The sequence below is a fragment of the Epinephelus moara genome, chromosome 2 (genome assembly GCF_006386435.1).
Source record: "Epinephelus moara isolate mb chromosome 2, YSFRI_EMoa_1.0, whole genome shotgun sequence".
Taxonomy (NCBI): domain Eukaryota; kingdom Metazoa; phylum Chordata; class Actinopteri; order Perciformes; family Serranidae; genus Epinephelus; species Epinephelus moara.
In genome coordinates this window covers 15605171-15625102 of record NC_065507.1, presented here as the reverse complement: position 1 = coordinate 15625102, position 19932 = coordinate 15605171, and the positions used below count along the sequence as shown (strand labels likewise).

General features: G+C 42.3%; 1 protein-coding gene across 1 annotated transcript in view; it reads right to left on the bottom strand.

The window, feature by feature from the left end:
* Positions 1-343: 343 nt before the first annotated feature.
* clpb (caseinolytic mitochondrial matrix peptidase chaperone subunit B) overlaps positions 344-19932 on the bottom strand; it is a 43485-nt gene continuing 23896 nt past the window's right edge. The window contains exons 6-16 of the mRNA XM_050063487.1: positions 18871-18968; positions 16036-16150; positions 9441-9518; positions 5620-5675; positions 5300-5344; positions 4755-4916; positions 4477-4633; positions 4003-4076; positions 3739-3858; positions 2278-2382; positions 344-711 (exon numbers count right to left, since the gene is read on the bottom strand). Of these exons, the coding sequence (XP_049919444.1) occupies positions 514-711; positions 2278-2382; positions 3739-3858; positions 4003-4076; positions 4477-4633; positions 4755-4916; positions 5300-5344; positions 5620-5675; positions 9441-9518; positions 16036-16150; positions 18871-18968 (1208 nt within the window). The 3' untranslated portion in view covers positions 344-513. The remainder of the gene's footprint in view (positions 712-2277; positions 2383-3738; positions 3859-4002; positions 4077-4476; positions 4634-4754; positions 4917-5299; positions 5345-5619; positions 5676-9440; positions 9519-16035; positions 16151-18870; positions 18969-19932) is intronic.

Here is a 19932-nt window from a genome sequence, read left to right as displayed (position 1 = left end):
ACGTAAAGCTGCTAAGCTTTTGTTTCAGCTAATAAGATGGTTTCAATCCACTGATGAGATGTCTGATGTTTGATGTTCATGATGCTGCACGCTGAAGCCTCTATGCTACGTTTACAACCTGCGACACATTCACTCACCCTGCGCTTAGATTTTATATCTAATGAGACCGTGTGCACAGCTCTTGATATCAGTCCCTGCTGATATGAGATTCTGTTGTAACATAAACTTTAACGTTCAAGTAGGCTGACTTTACTTTTTACAGCACACACTGTTGGCCGATACACTGTCATGTAATTTGGCATGTAATTACTGCATATGTGTACTGAAACAGAGAGGCAGTGATGTGTTTATCAGAGGTACTTTTATTGGTTAAATCCATCAAGAACCATCCATCCGCCTGACACTATGATGATGATGATGATGATGATGATGATATTATGTGTGTGGAAAGTGTACATGTGTGCATATATATATATATTTATCTGTATATATCCTCTGCGTTTCTGCATTGTGTTAGTGTTCAGGGCTGAGCGGTGGACGGATGTCCAGCGTTCTTGAAGAGCTGTCCTCTCCTACCACCTCAAGGCGCAGACTGGGCGTGCTCCGCTCCTCCCGGTCCTCCGACTGGACAGACAGACGCAGGGTGCAGCCTTTGGGCAGCAGCTCCTGCTCGTACGCTGCTGCTAACTGGTTGACAACCCGACGCTCAACCTGAGGGATCAGGGACGAGGTTAGTGGTGCGGCAGAGTTTAGAATATTGTATTTAAAGCAGTATAGTGCTGTTCTTGAGCTTTGCTGATTGGTCCCTAAAACAACATGATGCTGATATATTTTAACTACTGAAAACCAGCCACTGCTCTCTGCTGATAGGAGGCTCTTCCCTGATCAAATATGTGTGATAGATATATCTGTATCTCATATCTACTGACTGAAAGAGTATTTTGCAACTGACACATGAACGTTAACAATGTCAGACTTTACTATGGATTTATCTGCTTATTTTCATGGATGAGTGAAACAAATGCCACTCTCTGACCTAGGAGAGCAGTGTTTGAGACCAACAAAGAGTGATACCTGTTACAGTGTTTTTTAGCGACACGCCGCTACCTTTCTGGCCATGTTTGTGTCACTTAAAGCTGGGTGTTTTTTTGGTGAGGGGCAATCAGGCTGAACAAGGGAAGGTAAGGGGGTTTGCCTTTTAAATACTCCCTAGAAGAGAACTTGAGAGCAACATCCGCAGTCTTTTCCTAACCATAACCGAGTAGTTTTGTTGCCTAAAGCTAACCGCCAACCCCTTCTGTCTCAATGTACAACGCAGAGGAATGCCAGCTTGTGTAATTTTAGTAACACCCGAGGCTTCTGCCCAAGCGGCAAAACCTGACGAGTACAGATGAGATCACGATAGACAAAAACAGAAATTTTATCTTGCGGAATATGGAGGCTGCTGGTCTCCTGCTGCCTTGATCAGTTAATGTGTTTCTGTTATTGTGTGACTTTGGTTGAATCCAAACTAACATTTTAAAACACCAAAGTCACATGATAACACAAACTAGAGGCAGCGGTAGACCAGCAACTCCCGTGTTCTGCAGGGTAAAATTACTTTTTTGTCAAAGGAGTCTGGTGGCTTTGAAGGGAGTAATACAACAGCTTCAGTTTCCTGTCGTATAGAGCTGTGTGACGGCATGTTAAAGCAGTGAAAATATTCAAAATATCGCGTACAATTAAATGGATACTGAGTTTTTTTAGATGGGGCTTTTTTTTTTAGGCAGCTAAAGTAAATTTTGCTGCTGACCCCTCCACAGCTGTATATTGCTTTGCTTCTGTGTCGGTACTCCTGCGTATTTCTCCAAACTGGGAGTGGGCCAACTGACACCTAAGTGGCCTAAGTACCTCATACATACCTCATACCCTACTCCAAAAACTCCACACTATCCGTTCAAATTTTGGCCAACAGTCCTATCAGTTAAACATTTTACTCAACAAAGTCATTGTTGAGATCTTGAGATGTTCTGCTACACACATCTTTACATGTCTTCACACACATGATCAGACAGGTTTTACACCAAACCACACTTAAGGCATATTATCTTAACCACTTAATTGTGAAAATGAACATTAATGTTAAATTAATTACCCTACTATATGTCTGTAAATGTCCCTCTCTGCTTGCCCTACCGGTCTGCTGCAAAGCTCATCTAGCAGAGCTGCTGTGTCCCCAGATCTCAGTCATGAAACAAGTGAGTTAAATGTTAAGTGTGTTTTACAGCCCCTGCGTACCTCATGTTTGATGGAGCGTGCTCCGTAATGCATGTTATACCCGCCCGCTAACAGCTCCAGAACCGGGCGCTCCCACTGAAGAGTGATGTCATGGCGCTGCTTAGCCTAATGACAGGGAGAGAGGGGGTGGAAGAGAGAAAGAAGAGGTTATTATCATAAGAGGTTATTATCATAAACAGTCAAATCAAAAAGAAAGCATGGTGGATGGTGGAGACAGAGACAAATGCTCGGGCAGAGAGGAGATACTGTCAAGCAGCATGTCTGCCAGGGCTAATCAACAGGCCCTTAATGCATTTTAATCAAACACCAGTCAATAGTAGCGATCAGAGCTGCTCATTTAGCTCCTGATGTTAACACTCCATTCAATAACTACCATGCCATGTTGTACTCCAGAGATATAAACACTAATATTACAACATTACAAATGCAGTATTAAAGCCAATAATGATAGCACTAAACATTTAATTTATTTAATATAAGTGAGTGACAAACAAATGGCTCATGAGGATTCTGTAGTAATGAGATTTCTGCTGTGAGCAGCGCTGCCACACACAGACAGAGGCGAGTTATTACGAGACATGAGCACTCAAAACATTAAAGAAAAATAGATGCGCAAGAAAACACACACAGCAACGTTCAAAAGACAAATGCACAGTGAGAGTTGTGAGTCAGGTTCCTATCAGTTGCCTGCAGGGCCCATGTTGGCTGTCAGGACACCAGCTGTAATATTAATAATTAAATATTGATGAAGGCTCCACATGTTAAACACTGTAATCACATTATAGTGAGTAGTAGTGGCACATAATATTGATCTGCGTGTGCTTCTGCACAGCTCAGCGGCTGCAGGATGAAGAGGGTAGGGCCTTCCAGCCCGACTGGAGGACACCCATGTGTCTGGGCCGCAACCAAGATTATTTTCATTTTTGATTAATCTGCTTATTTTCTTGATTAATTAATTAGTTGTTTGGTCTATAAAATGTCAGAAAATGGTGAAAGATGTTGGTCAGTGTTTTCCAAAGCCTGAGATAATGTCCTCAAACGTCTTATTTTGTCCTTAACCCAAAGATATTCAGTTTACTGTCACAGGGAAGGAAAGAAATCAGACAATATTCACATGTAAGAAGCTGGAATCTTTTTTTCTTAAAAGAATTACTCAAACTGATTTACCCATTGTCAAAATAGTTGACGATTAATTTAACAGTTGAGAGTTTATCAATCAATCAATCAGTTGTTGCAGCTCTGCTCTCAGATACACTTGGAGAGGATTTGTTGAACCTTCCCAGTAGTTTGAAAAGTACTAGTAGTTTGTACAGTCCCACGATATTCTCATATTTACAAACTGCAGACAGCTGATTTTATTTTTTTATAAAAGCATATAGAGGATCTTAGGAGCTGTGAGACCTATCTGAAAATATAATGTGAACACTGTGATGTGCTTTGCTTGTGCGCACTGTTACACACCTTCTTGGCCCAGAAGTTGAGCTCTTTGCTGACCAGCTGCAGCAGCTCTGAGTGACAGAACGGCAGGAAGTACACAATTTCATTGATACGACCCAGAAACTCGTCCCTCCGAAAATGAGCCTGGGGAGGAACCAAAGAATTAGCAATGACAACTGAAGCATCTCAGCTTTAACTACAACATTAAACTGCTGTAGTGAAGCAAATAGTTAAATAATTACAGACAAAGTAGTTTGTCTGTAATTACACCAAAAAAATGTGGGTTACCTTCAGGATCGGTCGAATCACAGATTCTTTAAACTGTCGGGAGATTGTGATGTCATCACTCTTCTGTACATCCTCTGAGGAAAAACACATCAACATTGATTTCACTTTTAATATTATTCACCTGGCTCTACGGTATAGCACCAGATAACTACACTTTATGTAGATGTCTTCCCAGTATCTAAAATGTTGATCTAAGTTATTTAGCAAAACACTGATAAGACCTGACAAAAAATTTGGATGATCTGATATTAAAAAAAAAAAAAAAAAGATTTGACCATGCTTGACATCATTTCATCATGCTGATTTTAAACTACAGTAATGGATGAAAATGGAAAATAATGTCAGACTGAGTTTAAATGGGTTCCCAAAGTGGGAACTAATAAAATCACAATGTCCAATTCATTTTGCAGCAGCAGCAAATACAAGTCAGTGCGATGTCTGCTGTGCATCATCGTGTTAGTGTGTTTCCCTCACCGAGGTTGTCGGCCAGCTTTCTGCGGCTGACCACCTCAGCTTCCTGCCGAAGCTGGAGTGCATGCTGGGCGATTTCGTCACTTGCAACGTTGGATGTCATGATGAAGATGGCGTCTTTACATTCGATGGTTTTCCCCTTGCCGTCTGTGAGGCGACCCTGAGACAGGAACAGCAGCACCCATTAATGTTCCGTTTGCAAATGTTTTATCAACACGGCATGGATGTAATTTCACAAAGGTGTAATAATACTGCTCATCTGTGTGTGTTTGTATACACACTTCATCAAAGAGCTGCAACATGATAGTCAGAACATCAGGGTGGGCCTTGTCGACTTCATCAAACAGGACGACAGCGTTGGGACACGCCTTTAACAGCTTGGTCAGCTGACCCCCTTCCTCATGTCCCACATATCCCGGCGGAGAGCCAATGAACTTTGCCACCTGACAGAGGGTGCACAAAATAAGTTCTAACAATATAACATAAAAAGTCTTTTGCAAGGATCTGTTGCTGCAAACTATGCAGAAATCCACAAAAAAGTCAACACTGGATAAAAAATACTGAACATGGTTTCTGAACGTTGTAAAATAATGCAACTCTGATTCACAGATTAAACATATTCATCAACAAAGTTTCACAAAGAAGGGCAAAAACAACATTAATTTTGGTTTATGGGTCCATTGTGAGTACATGAACAGAATTAATCCAGCGTGTCAGTGGCGTGCAAATGAATGGACGTCCGTTAGAGCAACACATTTGACACAGTATGTGTGATATAGTCATTAGAAACACTTTTTGGCTACTTCCTGGTAAAAAAGTGTCTTACCTCGTGTTTTTCCTGGAACTCGGACATGTCCATACGAATGAAACCCTGCAATCACACGATTGGTTAACTTCCCCAAGAGGCACAACATGCTGCTGTGTGTCTTCGTGTTGAACTTGTGCTACTAATAGTTACCATGGAAACCAACACAAATTGAATTCTCTGTCATTTCTTCCGAGGCGAGAAGAGCCCCTAAATTAAATGTCTGTTTTATATCTATGAGAGGACCTGTTTTCCACCTATTGACTGGATGCTGAAACACTGGTGTAAATGTGTGTGTGTGTGTGTGTGTGTGTGTGTGTGTGTGATGCCTCGTAACATACCTTCTTGATGTCCTTGTGCATGTAGCGAGCCACCTGTTTGGCCAACTCGGTCTTTCCTGTGAGACCCGCCATCAACCGGTCGGGCAAAACAGAGACATCATTTAATCATTCAGCTTAAAACAGGAACAGCTCCTTCTTCCATTTAATTATTTTGCTTTTGATATAAAAAAGAATGCCTGCTTTTTTGGAATACATCAGTATGCAGAGATTTCAGGAAAACAAGCTTACTCATTTCAGACAGAAAAACGATCTCTCTCCCTCTGTAAGTGCTGGCCTAAATCCCAGCGCCTCCCTCTACAGAGCTTTCAATCATCTCCTGCTCTCCAGAAGCACACATTATGTTTGTCGCTAAAATATTCTGCATATAATATGCTCATATATGATATTGATGTCTTGTGTTTGGTATGCGTATGATGATTGTGTGTGTGGTGTGTGTGAGAGGCTGTGTGTCTTGTTGCTGTGTTTAATATTGATGTCTCATGGCCACTGTTTGTCGCTGAAGGCAACAGAGAATATGAACACCAGCGCTCCTTCATCTATCTCTGTGGCCTGTCATCTCACCATCTCCCTCTTTTTTAGCCATCTATCTGGCCCTTAATATCCCTCTGTCTCCCTCTTTCCTTCACTCTAACACACACATGCACTCCCACTTCTTCATCTCACTGCTGTTTGAGATCATTTAGGCTTTTCTCTGAACTGGAGATGTCAAGTTTTGTCCTTTAATATTGAATATCTGCTGATATCGACTTGATCCAAAACTTAGATTTACCTACACAATGCAGCTACTTAGCCCAAAGCAGTCTCCACTTTTGATACTTTGGACACCTCAAGAAAAATACAGCCTTCCTTTAACAGTTTCCTATAATGTTATAGCGGTGGCATGGTGGGGCAGTGGTTAGCACAGTCGCCTTACAGAAAGAGGGTTCTGGGTTCAAACCCACTACCCGGCTGGGGCCCCTCTACGTGGTGTTTGCATGTACTCCTTGTGTCGACATGGGGTTTCTTTGGGTACTCCAGCTTCCTCCCACAGCCCAAAGACATGCAGGTTAGGTAACTGGTGACTCTAAATTGCTGGTAGATGTGAATGTGAACGTGAATGTCTGTTTTTATGTGTCAGCCTTGTAAAAGTCTGGCGAGCTGTCCAGGGTGTACCCATCCTTTTGCCCAATGTCAGCTGGGTTATGCTCCAGACCCTCCTCCACGACCCTTTACAGGATAAGCAGTTACTGATAATGAATGAATGAATTATTTTTGTGTTGCATTTTTGCCTTTATTCGGACAGTAAGTGTGACAGACAGATGTATGGACGGAGGGCTGTCGGTGGGGATCTGTTATAGCAGTAAGGTCCTGACAGAATTCAGTCGCTCTCAGTTAACCCCCAATGGGCATCTTTAATTGAAACCACTGTAGTGTTGTTCTGAGATTTGCTCACTCTCAGCGCTGTGTGTCACAAAGAGGTTCCTCCAGTGTTGTAAAGTGCAATCAGCTGTTTTTGACAGCTGGCGCACCCAGAGCTCAATCGGATACATTAAACTATGGATTAGAAATGGATGGGGCTTTATCAGGGCCTGAGCACTGGAATGGAAATGGAATGGAAAGAATTATTATTCTCTCACATTAATTGCATTATGTTGTAAAGCTATCATTTGTCTGTAAAATATTTGTAGGTTGTGTACTACATGTACCTTAGTCCCAGCTCTGCTTAGTTAATACCAGATTCTAGCTTGGTTCAAGAACATTATCATCTCAACACAGATTTTGTCTAAGATTCGAGATAGGGCTGGGCAATATGGAGAAAATCAAATATCACAATATTTTTAACCAAATGACTCATTGTCGATATTGCGACAAATATATAGGGTTGTTGCTTTCACAAAATATTTGCACAATGCGATTTTTGATAAACTAGGAAAATTCAACACTTAGGTTCTGACCATATTCAAAATCTAAGACAATATTTAGTCGCACACAGGGCTGGGCTGATGCATTGACGTCGACTACGTAAATAGATGTTTTTTGTTTGAACCGACGCGTGGCGGCGTGCAGCAGCAATGCTGTGCTATTGTGCTAGGGCCTATTCAAGTACTGGAATTTGTTATTTATGTGACAACACCTGAATGCAACACAGCTTCAGCTTCACACCGCTCCATTGACTGCGTGCACAGTGCCGTGCTGCGGGTTCGGGCTGGACTCGGTTATAATTGTCTCACCCGGGTGAGGAAAATGCAGCCCGAACAGCGCTCTAGTGTGCTCACCCGTGTCTCTGTGTGTGTGTGCGTGCGCAGATGTTTGTGTGTGTTTGTGCGCGCATCGGGGCCGAACTCCGCCGTGCACGTTACAGAGAGCCGAGGAGAATTGTAAACATGCGACCATGTAGAGACAGAAATGACATAAGATAAATAACATATGGCTGTTTAGTTTGTTTAATAAAAGGACAAGGTATAGACCTGTTCTATGGGAATGGTAACCTTAAATGACTTCTGTTCTGATCTGGCGCTATATAGAAAATAAAATTACATAAAATGAACTTGACCTTCAAGGGGGGGCTGGGGGTACCGTTGGAGGGTAAACAATGATGTTTTAATAAATGTCGCTAGAAAAATAATCGTTTGGGACAGCCCTAGTCACACATCACAATATTAATATAACATAGATGTTTTTCGCAGCCCTAATTCTAGATCGTCTGTAGTTCACCTGGTTGGAAATTGATTGATGATTATCTTTATTATCCCACTAGGAAAACTGATTGAGAAACAAGCGAGCCAATCAGAGCCTTTGTGTACGGGACTACATCTGGTGACACTGCCAAGCTGTTCCTGAGTCAGAGAGGTCGTGACATCTAACTTGTATAAAGTGGCTGTTGTTAAAAACTGCTCATGAAAATGGCATATAACCACAGAATACATTTACCAAGTTAATGATGTCATTCTTTTCCAGTCCCAAACTGCCTGTTCACTGTGATAACACAAATAACTTAAATGAGCCATACACGACTTTCAGAGGTATAGCTGCTATGTAAAGTTATAGTGAAGTAATGACGTCCTGAGGAGAGATTTAAGTCACGCTACCTCTGTGTTTGCTTTGTTTCGATCTTCTCTATTTGTTGTTGTGGTAGACAGTTCAGCTACGCATGCATGTTCGTGACCAGCCAATCGGCACTGTGCTCATACGGTAGTTACAACTGATAACACCATCCCGACCCACAGCAGCAGGACGGTATGGTTGAGGAAGCATAACGCCCACCCTCTTGTTCCCGACTAGGTTACCACTGTTAGCTCTGTTAGCACTGGTCTTGCCGTTAGCACCGTTAGCTCCTAGCCGTTGGGAACGGGACTAACATTATCTTACAGTTTAGTTTACTAAGCCAGCTAACTTGCCAACAATAACTTTAGCCTGCCGACTTGTTACTGTGCTGGCTGTATGAGTAGTACACTAGCTTTAGCAAGGAGGAACAGTCTTTGAAAAAATTATTGTCTCAATTTTTGTCTTTATTTGCTCAAATACATCCCTTCTTTTTATGTTTGAATTTAAATCTTTATAGAAATCAAGATATTGGTAGTTAATTAGTTAATTCAATAATCAGATGTGAGAAACAGTAAAAAATTCTGATTTAAATTCTTCTTTTAGTCTGTTTCTTTTGAAATCAGTCAACTGGCCAGAAGAAAATACACTCCACATGCATTCAACAAACTTCAGAAACTCAAGTGTCATGTTTAATTTGGCAGCTACTTTCAAGAAACTGAGGAGTTTTTTGTCATTACTTCTTGAGATCAAACAAGAGACAAGAAGTGTTTGGTGTGAAAGATGAGAGAGTGACTTACCGATTCCTGATGAGCCGAGGAAGAGGAATACAAGAGGATGCTCTTCATCGTACCAGCCGTTCTCCTTCCTCCTGATGGCTAGAGAGTGCAGGGACAGACAGAGGGAGAAAGAAAAGGAGACAATTATTTCACTCATTTGCATTTGTTGACTTTGCTTTTGCACCAAGTATTCTGAGTTTCACCCGACTGAACCGAGTTGACCCGAGGGCGACGGGTATCCCAGAAACTATGATAAAAGAGCGAGAGAGCAGGGATGAGAAAAGGGTCAAGACATTTGGTGGAGAGAAAAAAAAAAAAGAGACAGAAGAGAGAAAACAGAGCAAGAGAGCAAGATGAGAGACCTCCAGAAAGCTACCCACGCTGCCTCTCTTCCCCCCTCAGTCAGTGGGGCCATTAGCCAGCAGTAATTGTGTTAGCCTCCCTGGCGCGGCCATGGCGAAATCAGTTTAGCATGGATCGCAGCCTCACACACACACACACAGACACACACGCTTGCTTAAAGAGGAGTGCCTACCCAACCCTGCCATCACCCCAGCAACCACACTCACACACATACACAAAGACAAGATGATGAGGTGGATGGGAGGGGAGTAAAGAGTGTATTTGGCCCATGGTTTCAGCCACTCGACGAAGAAGCAGACACTAGCACAAACTCATCCAAATCTGAGGCTGTTGAGAGGCCGGGGGCCAAAACCTGAGCCACAGATGAGCAGGATTCTGCCAACAGGATCAAAGCAAGGAGGTGGCACATTGGCTTTTGGTTGCCTTGAGCAAAAAAAGCCCTGGGTTTGAATAAACTGGCAGGCTGGGGCCTTAATATGTCCTCGCTGTGTGTCGGTGGCTTTCTTCCCACAGTCCAAACACACATTTTGGATTAATTTGAAACTTAGGTACGACTGTAAATATCTGTCTCTGTGGTAGCCTTGAGATAGACTGGCAATCTGTTCAGTGTCACAGTGTGCCCCACCTTTAGGAGCTGAGAGGCTCCAGCCCCAAAATCGTTGACCAGGTATATGACATGGGTGAATGTATCCTGATTGGGTCATTTTGTAAATCTCCTAAAGCTGACACAAAAATAATCCCAGTTCCTTTTTGAGAGCCGTGCATCCACCTCAAGACCTCTTGGGCCCATTTACAATTCGTATTAACATGATTCTTGGTTGATCGGAACACAATGGGACAGATTTATGCCTCTCTGTTCACACCTGGTATTAGAATGCATCTCCACACGAGACCTGAGTGACCACCTGTAATCAGATCTCACTTCCCCACTCTATATGGAAATAAACACGGAGATCAATTCTGTTTGCAAAGCCCAAATGTGTTGTTTTTAACTGGCAGGAGGCAGTGATACACTTTCTGTGCAAGTCTGCCAGAAATTAAAAGATGAAGAAGAAGGGGAAGTTGTTTGCAGACCTTGACGCATGGGCAAAATCAGGAGAAGTCAGACAGGGTCTATTCCTTGGTGCAGGCAAACCAAATTGCCCAAGATGTTTGATGCACTCATAATATATCTGGTGCACCTACTCTGCCTATGCAGAGGATGTCAGCTAAGTAGGCGGTCCTACAATATGGCCCAGGACACATTAACGAACACACTGCTGAAAGAATGTGGCCATATGCAGCCATGATCATCTCCTAATGTGGTCTGAGTGATCAGATCTCACTGTCCCTGAAGCATCCACTTGCCATCAGATCGACAAAGGCGTATGTTAATACCAGGTGTGACAGGGCCTCAGTACAACTGATGCTGGCAGACCGGCTGTTGCAGAGCTGGAATCAAAATCATGATAATTTCTTTTACATGGTGTGATTGTTGTTATACAGTGCAGAGGGGATTCAACAGGATCCTGTGTAACAACAAATTTAGCTTCATTTCATTTTCAGGTAACACATGCCAGATATTACATCTCACCTTGTTGCTTGAGGTGCATCAGAGTCAGTATATTAAGGTTTAAGTTTAACATAAACCTGTATCCTATGTTTTTTCTTTTTCTCAGCAGCAGTCACAGAGTGGATCATTTCAGTTAAAGTGCGTGGTCAGGTCAACTCTGATTGTTCTGAGTTGATCGATGGATTAGAGGTGGGTGAAAGCAAACTTTTACACCCAGTGCTGGACTGCGGGGTGTGTGGTTTCCATGGGAACGCAGCTGGTTTCATTTAAAGTAGGTTGGAAAAGAAACAGACAACACTAAAATGGGAGCGCTGGTCTAAAAAAATACAGCACTCTATTTCTATATCAATTAATTTGACTGCGCCTGGTGCTCTGCTGCTCCATTTGTGCCAAGAATATGCTATGCGCTCAGAGAGTACGGTGCTCTGAATAACAGAACAATATTAGCGTTTCAAATGCTCCAACTGGTGATAATGTGTCAAGCTGCCACAAATAAATTAATGCATGGGAACCCTGGAAAGCACCAATAATCAACCCTACAGTCTTGTCGCAAAAGCTTTATGGAGGTATTGGGTCAAAAATATTGTGATATTTGATTTTCTCCATATCACCCGGCAGTAATTAATATAAGTCTGCAATTTCTAATTACAAATTTCAGTGCTTACCATTTTAATGCTGCCATCTCAGGCCAACTTTTCTTAGCCTATTAGAGACACAAAACATGCGACCTTGCACACTAGGCCTTTCCTTGGGTTGGGTCTGACTTTACATCTGAATTGTAAATTTAAGCAGTTAAAACATAGGTTCCACATCATGAATCTCTGTCTGTTTGAATCTGACAAGTGAGAGGACAACATTGATTAAAGTCCTAACTCATAAACACTGGTGAATGTTTGGCAAGCTGGTTAATTTACGCCACATCTGTTCTCATTTTATGACCAGTTTTTATACACCTACCACGTGCCTTCTCAACTTCCCACAACCTTTACAACATCTGGTGAACCGTCTATAACGACACAAGTTCTCAGCATAAATGTCTGCAGTTAGCGACACAGTTGGAGATAACAAGCTTAAATAATGCATCTTAGAGGTGTCAATGTCTTGGCAAGTTATCGAGTGCAGCCAGAAGATGATAAGTGGCAGGAGATGGCTGTGGCCAAGTTGCTAAAGAGAAGGAACCACAACTTCTATTCAACTTCCTGCAACAGTCAACAACAGTCCAACAACAGCTACAGATGAGACCATGAGACCTTTCCCGCTCACATATTGTAATCTAAGAGGCTCCGTGTGTGATGCAGTGAAGCTAAAATACTTCACGACAGACACCAGGCCTGAGTGTTAAACTCACTACTAATAGCTGATAATCATAAAGAACAGATGCTTGGCAGGAGCAGAGGAGGAGAGGTAGAGAGATGACATGGTAGAGAAGGAAGCAGCAGCAGCAGCAGGAGGAGGAGGAGGAGTGAAGATAAGGAGAGGAAAGAGGAGTAAGGATGTAGAAGGAGATAAAGAGAGGAAAGAGAGAGGAGTGATGGAGATAAGGAGACAGAGAAACAAACGAGTGTGTCAGAGATGGACACAGAGATGAATAGTGACAAGAGGGGCTCCAAAGCTCTGTCTGCTTTATCAATGGCTGTGTGAATGACAGCGTAACCTTCTGTGTGTGTTTGTGTGTGTTTTAGCTGATTGAGACCGACTTTGACAGAAGGGCACATTGACATTTCTCAGAGGACCCTGACAACAACAAGGAAAGGAAGGAGACACAAAACAAATGAAAGCTTGCGCTCTCTCTCTCTTACACACACATACACACCAACACACACACACACACACACACACACACACACACACACACACTCAGGGCAGTGTGTATTGGGCAGGTCTGGTTGGCTCTAACATGATTACAGAGGGATGATTCTCCTCAATAACTCTTAGCCCTGAGAGCTAAACCTGGATCAATCTAACCTCCTTCCTGTGTGTGTGTGTGTGTGTGTGTGTAGTTAGTGTATTTGTACCTTGTTTGCGTGTGTGGTTGTGTATCTTGCTGCAGGCCAGCTGTTCGTCATGAGGAGTTCAGGCGGAAACAGCCATTTTGGAGACATGACAACACACCAAATGCAACCTATGTATGTATACGTGTGAATGTGTGTGTATATGTTGCATTTTTAAAACCAAGAAAACAAAGCAAATTTCTTAACTTCTGGTCTGCAAAATAAATATATATAAACTATATAAATGGAGATAACCAATGTTGAAACATTTTTTTTTTTTTAATCAATGGCAAATTATTTTTTTCTCTGGTTTATATCATTGTAAACTGAATAAAATCAAAATATTTTCTGGTTTCTTCACTCCTCTGTGACAGAAAACTGAATATCTTTGGGTTGTGGACAAAACAAGACATTTGAGGACATCATTTGTGCTCTGGGGAACACCAATCGACATTTTTGTACACCATTTTCTGACATTTATATATGAGGAGACGTCAAGGTTTCAAAATGTCATCTTTGTCTCTGGGAAACTCTCATGGGCGATAAGGAGAAAAAAGAAGATCTGACATGTGACAAAGGTTTCTTCCCCTGCCACAGACATTTTTAATCACTCCAAGAACTCATGATATAAAGTAAAATATATTGTTGTGTGTGGTGCTTCTGCGATTACATAATCTGGTCGTGTGCAGCTCCCTCCTCTCTCTTTATCTGTACATCCCTTTCTCATTTGTTGGCTCTTTATCTCCAGTGTATCCCTTCCGCTCTTTCCTGGTCCATCTCCTCATCTCTACATCTCTACCTCCTCCTCTCTGACTCAGCAAGAGGTTGGATCACTCCTGCTCTGAACATCTTTGATAAAACTGGCAAAATGACACACACATGGTTAGTTTATCCATCGGTTAGTTGTTTGGTCGATAAATAATCAGAAAAATGGTGAAAAATGTTGATCGGCGTTTCCTAAAGCCCAAGATGATGTCCTTAAATGTCTTGTGTTGTCCACAACCCCTCAAATATTTGGTTAACTGTCATAGAGAAGTAAAGACACTAGAAAATAGCGACATGTAAGACGCTGGAATCACAGAATTTTACCTCTTATTCCCCTCAAAATGACTCAAATGAATTAAATTATAATCTAATTAGTTAGGGATGAATTTAATAATTGCAGCTCTACACAACACACAACACTTTGAAGGTAGATCCTCTGTCTGCCTCTTGGCCTCTTTTAGGCATCCCACATGTTATGCTGCTTGCTTTCAGTGTGTGTGTGTGTGTGTGTGTGTGTGTGATATATTCACTGTAATACTTCTCAGAGATCAATAAGCTGTTCCTTTATCACTGTGGCGACGTCTTCTATGGCTTTCAGGACAATTTGCCATGATAACAACAATCATTCATCACCTTGCCAAAGACTACAAGTCCCAAGATTCCCTCTTGCTTCACCGACTCCCAGCAAAACCTACACTACCTGACACTTGTAACCATCGCTCACATTGCATCACTGTTTGTATGCTGCCTTATAGTCATCTATAGTTTGTATTTTCACAACTGTAGTTAGTCTAGTTTTTTTTCGGGTCTGGAGGCAAAAATCCAAGTTGTTCTCCTGTTGATTATAAACTCTGCAGTATTTGCTCTCACGAAAAAATTACAGATTATAATATCTGCTTCTAGCTTTGGGAGTGAGTTGATTATTTTCACAAATCTGTCCAAGATCATAAAAATAACACACAGCCTCTTCCTCCGCTGCAGAACCATTTCTGAACACACACACACACACACACACACACACTCTCTCTCTCTCTCTCTCTCATCTGCGGATCAATACATGGCCTCCATGGATGCCTGGTGTAATATCAGCTCTTTACTGTCTGCTGTGTTATTGTGCTCTAACTCATCCTCCCTCCTCTTCTCTATGCATTACACTCGCTCTCTTTGTCTTTCTGTCAATGCTCCGAGCTTTCTGCTTCTCAGCCACCTCTCTGCTATCTCCTCCCATCAGCGTTCACGTCTCTTTTTTGTCTCCCGTTGCCTCCGTTTGTTTTACCCCTGTCTCATCTGTTTGTCTCATCCTGTCTCCATCACTTTGCCGTTCGCCTGTCCATCCCTGACTCTATGTGTTTTGAGGAAGGGAGACGGACGGCACGGCGCGGAGGAAAGAGGATGGAAACATGCAGAAGGCGGAGGCCGCAAAGTGGAAGCAGGGAAGGATAGAGAGGTGAAGGAGAAAGAGTGGGTGTGATGAAGATCAAGGGGGTAAAGAGAGGAGAGATGGAGGGAGACACTGAGGAGAGAAAGGGAGGAGAGACAGAGAGAGGGAGAGAAAAGAGGATGAGGGGTGGGGGGGTGGGGGGTCTGTAGTATGTCTCCTCTCTCTGTAATCGTGTTAACTGGCGGCTCCAAGCCTGGCCTCTTCAGCTGTCACACACACAAACACACACACATGCACACAGCACCTGTGTATGCCTGACAGACAGCTCATTCATCACAATTAACCAATTACAGCCTCCGCCGGTCTGTCTGAACCCGCCTACTGTGGGAGGGAAGGGAGGAGAGCACAAGAGAGAGGAAAACAGGAACATGGTGGAAAGAAAGAAAGAGAAACTGTGTGGAAACAAGAGTTTGGCTTTGAATCATGTATTTACGTGCACCTGTTATTAATGTGGTGTGTCTTTGTGTGTTAGCTGCATATGTGTGTGTCCATGTGTGTGTTTACCTGAGGCCACGGTATTGATGGCCCCCTCCTGTCCGATGATGTGCTCCTTCAGCCTCCTCTCCAGGGGGAACCTCCTCCTCTCCTCCGCCTCCCGCCGAGCCTGTGCCTCCTGGAACTAGACGGAGGTAAAGAGGATGGACATGCAGAAAACAGATGAGACAGTCAATGAATCAGGACGAGAAGGGAGACAGGTGAGAAATCAGCTCTCCAGTGAAAAACAGGGGGACACTGAAGAGTCTGTCTGCAAGTCTCTTCCTCTTTACCGTCATCTTTACTTCTTTACCAATAGGGCTGCACAATATTTTAATTTTTATCGCCAATGCCATGTCATCTTGCGCAAAAAACACATCGCAAAAGACGGCAATATAGCACCCGCATTTTTGGGTAAGCTAAAACAGTATCAGTCAAAGACAGCACATTAAATTGTAACAACAGGGTCTCTACAGATATAACCAAGTTAAACTTAAGACCTTTTAAGACCTTTTTAATACCACCTTACATGAAATTTAAGACCAAACCTGTAATGGAAATACACATTATATATAAGTGTTTGTGTGTGTGAGGGTGTGGCACACACGTATAAGTACTCTTTCTAACTAAACACACTGATGTCAGCTCAAAATGAACAGTAAGGAAAAACGACAACAAGTAGGTGAGTTTAGGTGTTTAATGTGTTAAATGCTATTTATATTGCAAATCTTCGGTCTGTCCAATGACTGTAAACTGTCATTGGGTCTGTCAGGCTGGAGAAATTTTCACGTTAATGCGACCGAAAATATTTAAGACCCATCAAATTTGAACTTAAGACAATTTAAGACTTAGGCCTTATATTGAGAAAACTTAATTTAAGACATTTTAAGACTTTTTAAGGATCTGTAGACACCCTGAACAATCACTTTTTTGTATTGGTGCCTTTGTGTGTGGGTCACTTTGTTGAATAAAATAATGTTGGAAGTAATTTCCTTTTATTGTTTTTAATTCAACAAGCAATTTGTTGTGTTTTAGCAACTTACTGGAAGCAGCAGAAAGGCAGAACAGAGTACACTTTAATACCTGGTTTTTTTTTTTATGGCGAGTAATTACAATACTTAACAGCATTATCACATATTTTCCACATATTGTGCAGCCCCATTTACCACCCGTACAAACTTCGCAGCTCATCCCCAAAAAAGAGACAACAAACATGCCAAAAACACACCAAGAAGCAGCAAAGTGCGGCCTGCAGCTAACTGCTTTGCAAAGACTATGGAAAGCTGTGGCAGCTGCTTCAGGCTGCACCTGTTTAATTCTGCTGGGAAGTGCAGCCAAACAGAAAGTTTGGGATAGTTTAACTTTTAGCAGCGAATTACAGCCAGAGAATACCCGTAGGCAATCAGTGAAGTCCTGTGACTCCTGTGACTTATGTTGGAAGGAATTTCTTTCCCATCTGAAACACATGGACACGCCTCCCAACCGCAGTAAAATTAATTATTTTATTTATTTATTTATTTTTATGAATTCAACCTTTATTTAACCAGGAAGTCTCACTGAGTTTGAAAATCTTTTTTACAAGAGACCTGGCCGAGGTAGCAGCCAATCAAAACACATTCAAAATCCAACAAATACAACATATAATACAAAAATCAACAATAAAACAACAACTATTCAAACATAGCGGCCTCTCAAGAAAAACAAGCACATGTCTCTGTCACCACATTCTTTATGATGCCCTTAAATTCATCAGTGGATATAAGCGTCTCTAATCTTTGTTTATTGCTGCACACCGAACACTTTGCTGCTACTTGGTGTGTTTTCAGTGTTATATTGTTGTGCAAAGCTGACTGAAAAAAATCCATTCTAGATGCAACAATAAAGCTGTTTCTCCCTTTTTTCATATTAAAGGGTTGTGGTGTCTCTGCTACTCCCTTCACCTCCTCCCTCCAACTCCCTCCTCTTTAACACACTACCTCTGTCTTTCTTCAGTTCTCTTACACGCATTCCCTCTTTTATGCTGATCTGATCTATTTTTCCACCTCTTTCTCTGACCAAATCTTTTCTCTACCTTTATTTTCACAGTTTCTCTCCCTCTTTCTTTCTCACAGCCACCCAACGCCTCATTCATCCTTTCCTCTTTGTCCTCTCCGACTACAGGTTTTCGCCCCGCAGTGGAGGCTGGCTGTTTATTCTCTCTCTCTTCATCTTGCTTAGCTCTGGCCCGCTGTCAAGCTGGGAGATAACTACGGGTAACTCAAGTTTTATTTAAGAAAACAGCTGACCTCACCTCTACTACAATACACCAGTGAAAATACCGAGAGATGAGAGGAGAGGGGTCCCTGCAGTCAGCTGATGCTACACCATCGCTCAGATACAAGATAACCAAGCTTCGAGATCAACCTCAATCAAAGTTCACAGTTTAAACCCGATGTTAACAATCAGGAAAAAATACCAACTATCGGAAAAAATACTGCACAAAAAAGAGCTATTTTTTAATATGTTTTATATAAAGCCCCATAGAACAATATCTATATACGGTTGATATATAATCCAACTTGTTCAGCACGTTTTTAACCCCAGTTAACCTCGACCAGCTTTCACATCACTAATACTCAATAGCACCTGTCACTCAGTCAGAAGAGTGACACAGACCTCCTGAGGAGTGTGTGTCTGTGTGTGTGAAGGCAAGTGAATGACACAGATGTCCGCTGAGTGAATAGCGCTGAGTCATTCAGACCAGGCCACAGGAAACTACTGCAGCATCAAAACATTAGTGTACATGGAAACTAAAGTTGTTTTTAATTTGCTTGTGCATTCTGCACAGTCTGTACAGGAGTGTGTGTCTGTGTATGAGTGTTATACCTTGCCCTCAAACTCCTGCAGCACTTTGCTCACTTCTCCCTCCTTAGCGTAGGCCCGTGCTGTGTGTCCCAAAGCATTGGTCTGCAGTGGGTTGGCACCTGAATGCAAGCATGCAACACACAAACGTACAAGTCATACGTTAGATACACAAATCCAGTTATTTGTAGCCACTTATAAAATGGTAGAAACTAACAACAGAGCAGCAACATTTCTTTTTTTTTTGCTGCACACTCGACCTCAGCAGGAGGCTCAAAACGTCGATGGAGGAAGTGAGCTTAGGGGTGAGAGGTCACATGGGTTCAGGGGTCACCGAGACTAACTGAAGTGAAGCAATAGGGCAATGCAATGACCCTGTAGGGGGTTTCATATCTGCAACGCGTGCCAATAACACACACTTTGACCCTGGGTTATTATACAATCCATACACAGCACAGGTTGTTGCAGGTTGGGGGCCATTGAGGCACAGGAGCACACGCACATCACACAGCAGGAGGGGTCAAACGGAGGAAAAAAATGTACTAAACAGATCTTTAAGGCGTCGGAGTATGAATGAGGAAAAGAACCATAATGTCACAGCGTGCGTGAAGTGTGCCAGGAGTTGTCAGTGAGGGTGGTTAGCGGTGCCTTCTGCCCTGACCTGTGCCACCACGCTCAACCCACACATACGTGCCTCCACATGAACAGGTGAATGTTTCCATTGCATCGGCTATAAGCAAGACAAAATGAAAATGCTATAAATAATGTAAGGAACTTTGTTTTTGTTGCAAAATCAGCTTCACATTTGGAAAAGACTCTTTTTGTAAGCAAACAAAGTGACACTACACAAACACACAAAGGTGTAGCTTTGGTCTCTAGTAGATACTCGACGACTAAGATGTGCCATCCTCCAGGCTTTGGCTACTGTAGGGCTGCAACTTATGATTATTTTCATTATTGATTAATCTGCCCATTTAATCGAGTAATAGTTTCTTGATAAATTGTCAGAAAATAATCTAAAAATCCAAAGCTATTCATTTTATTATTATGATGATGAAGAAAAGCATCAAATCCTCACATTTAAGA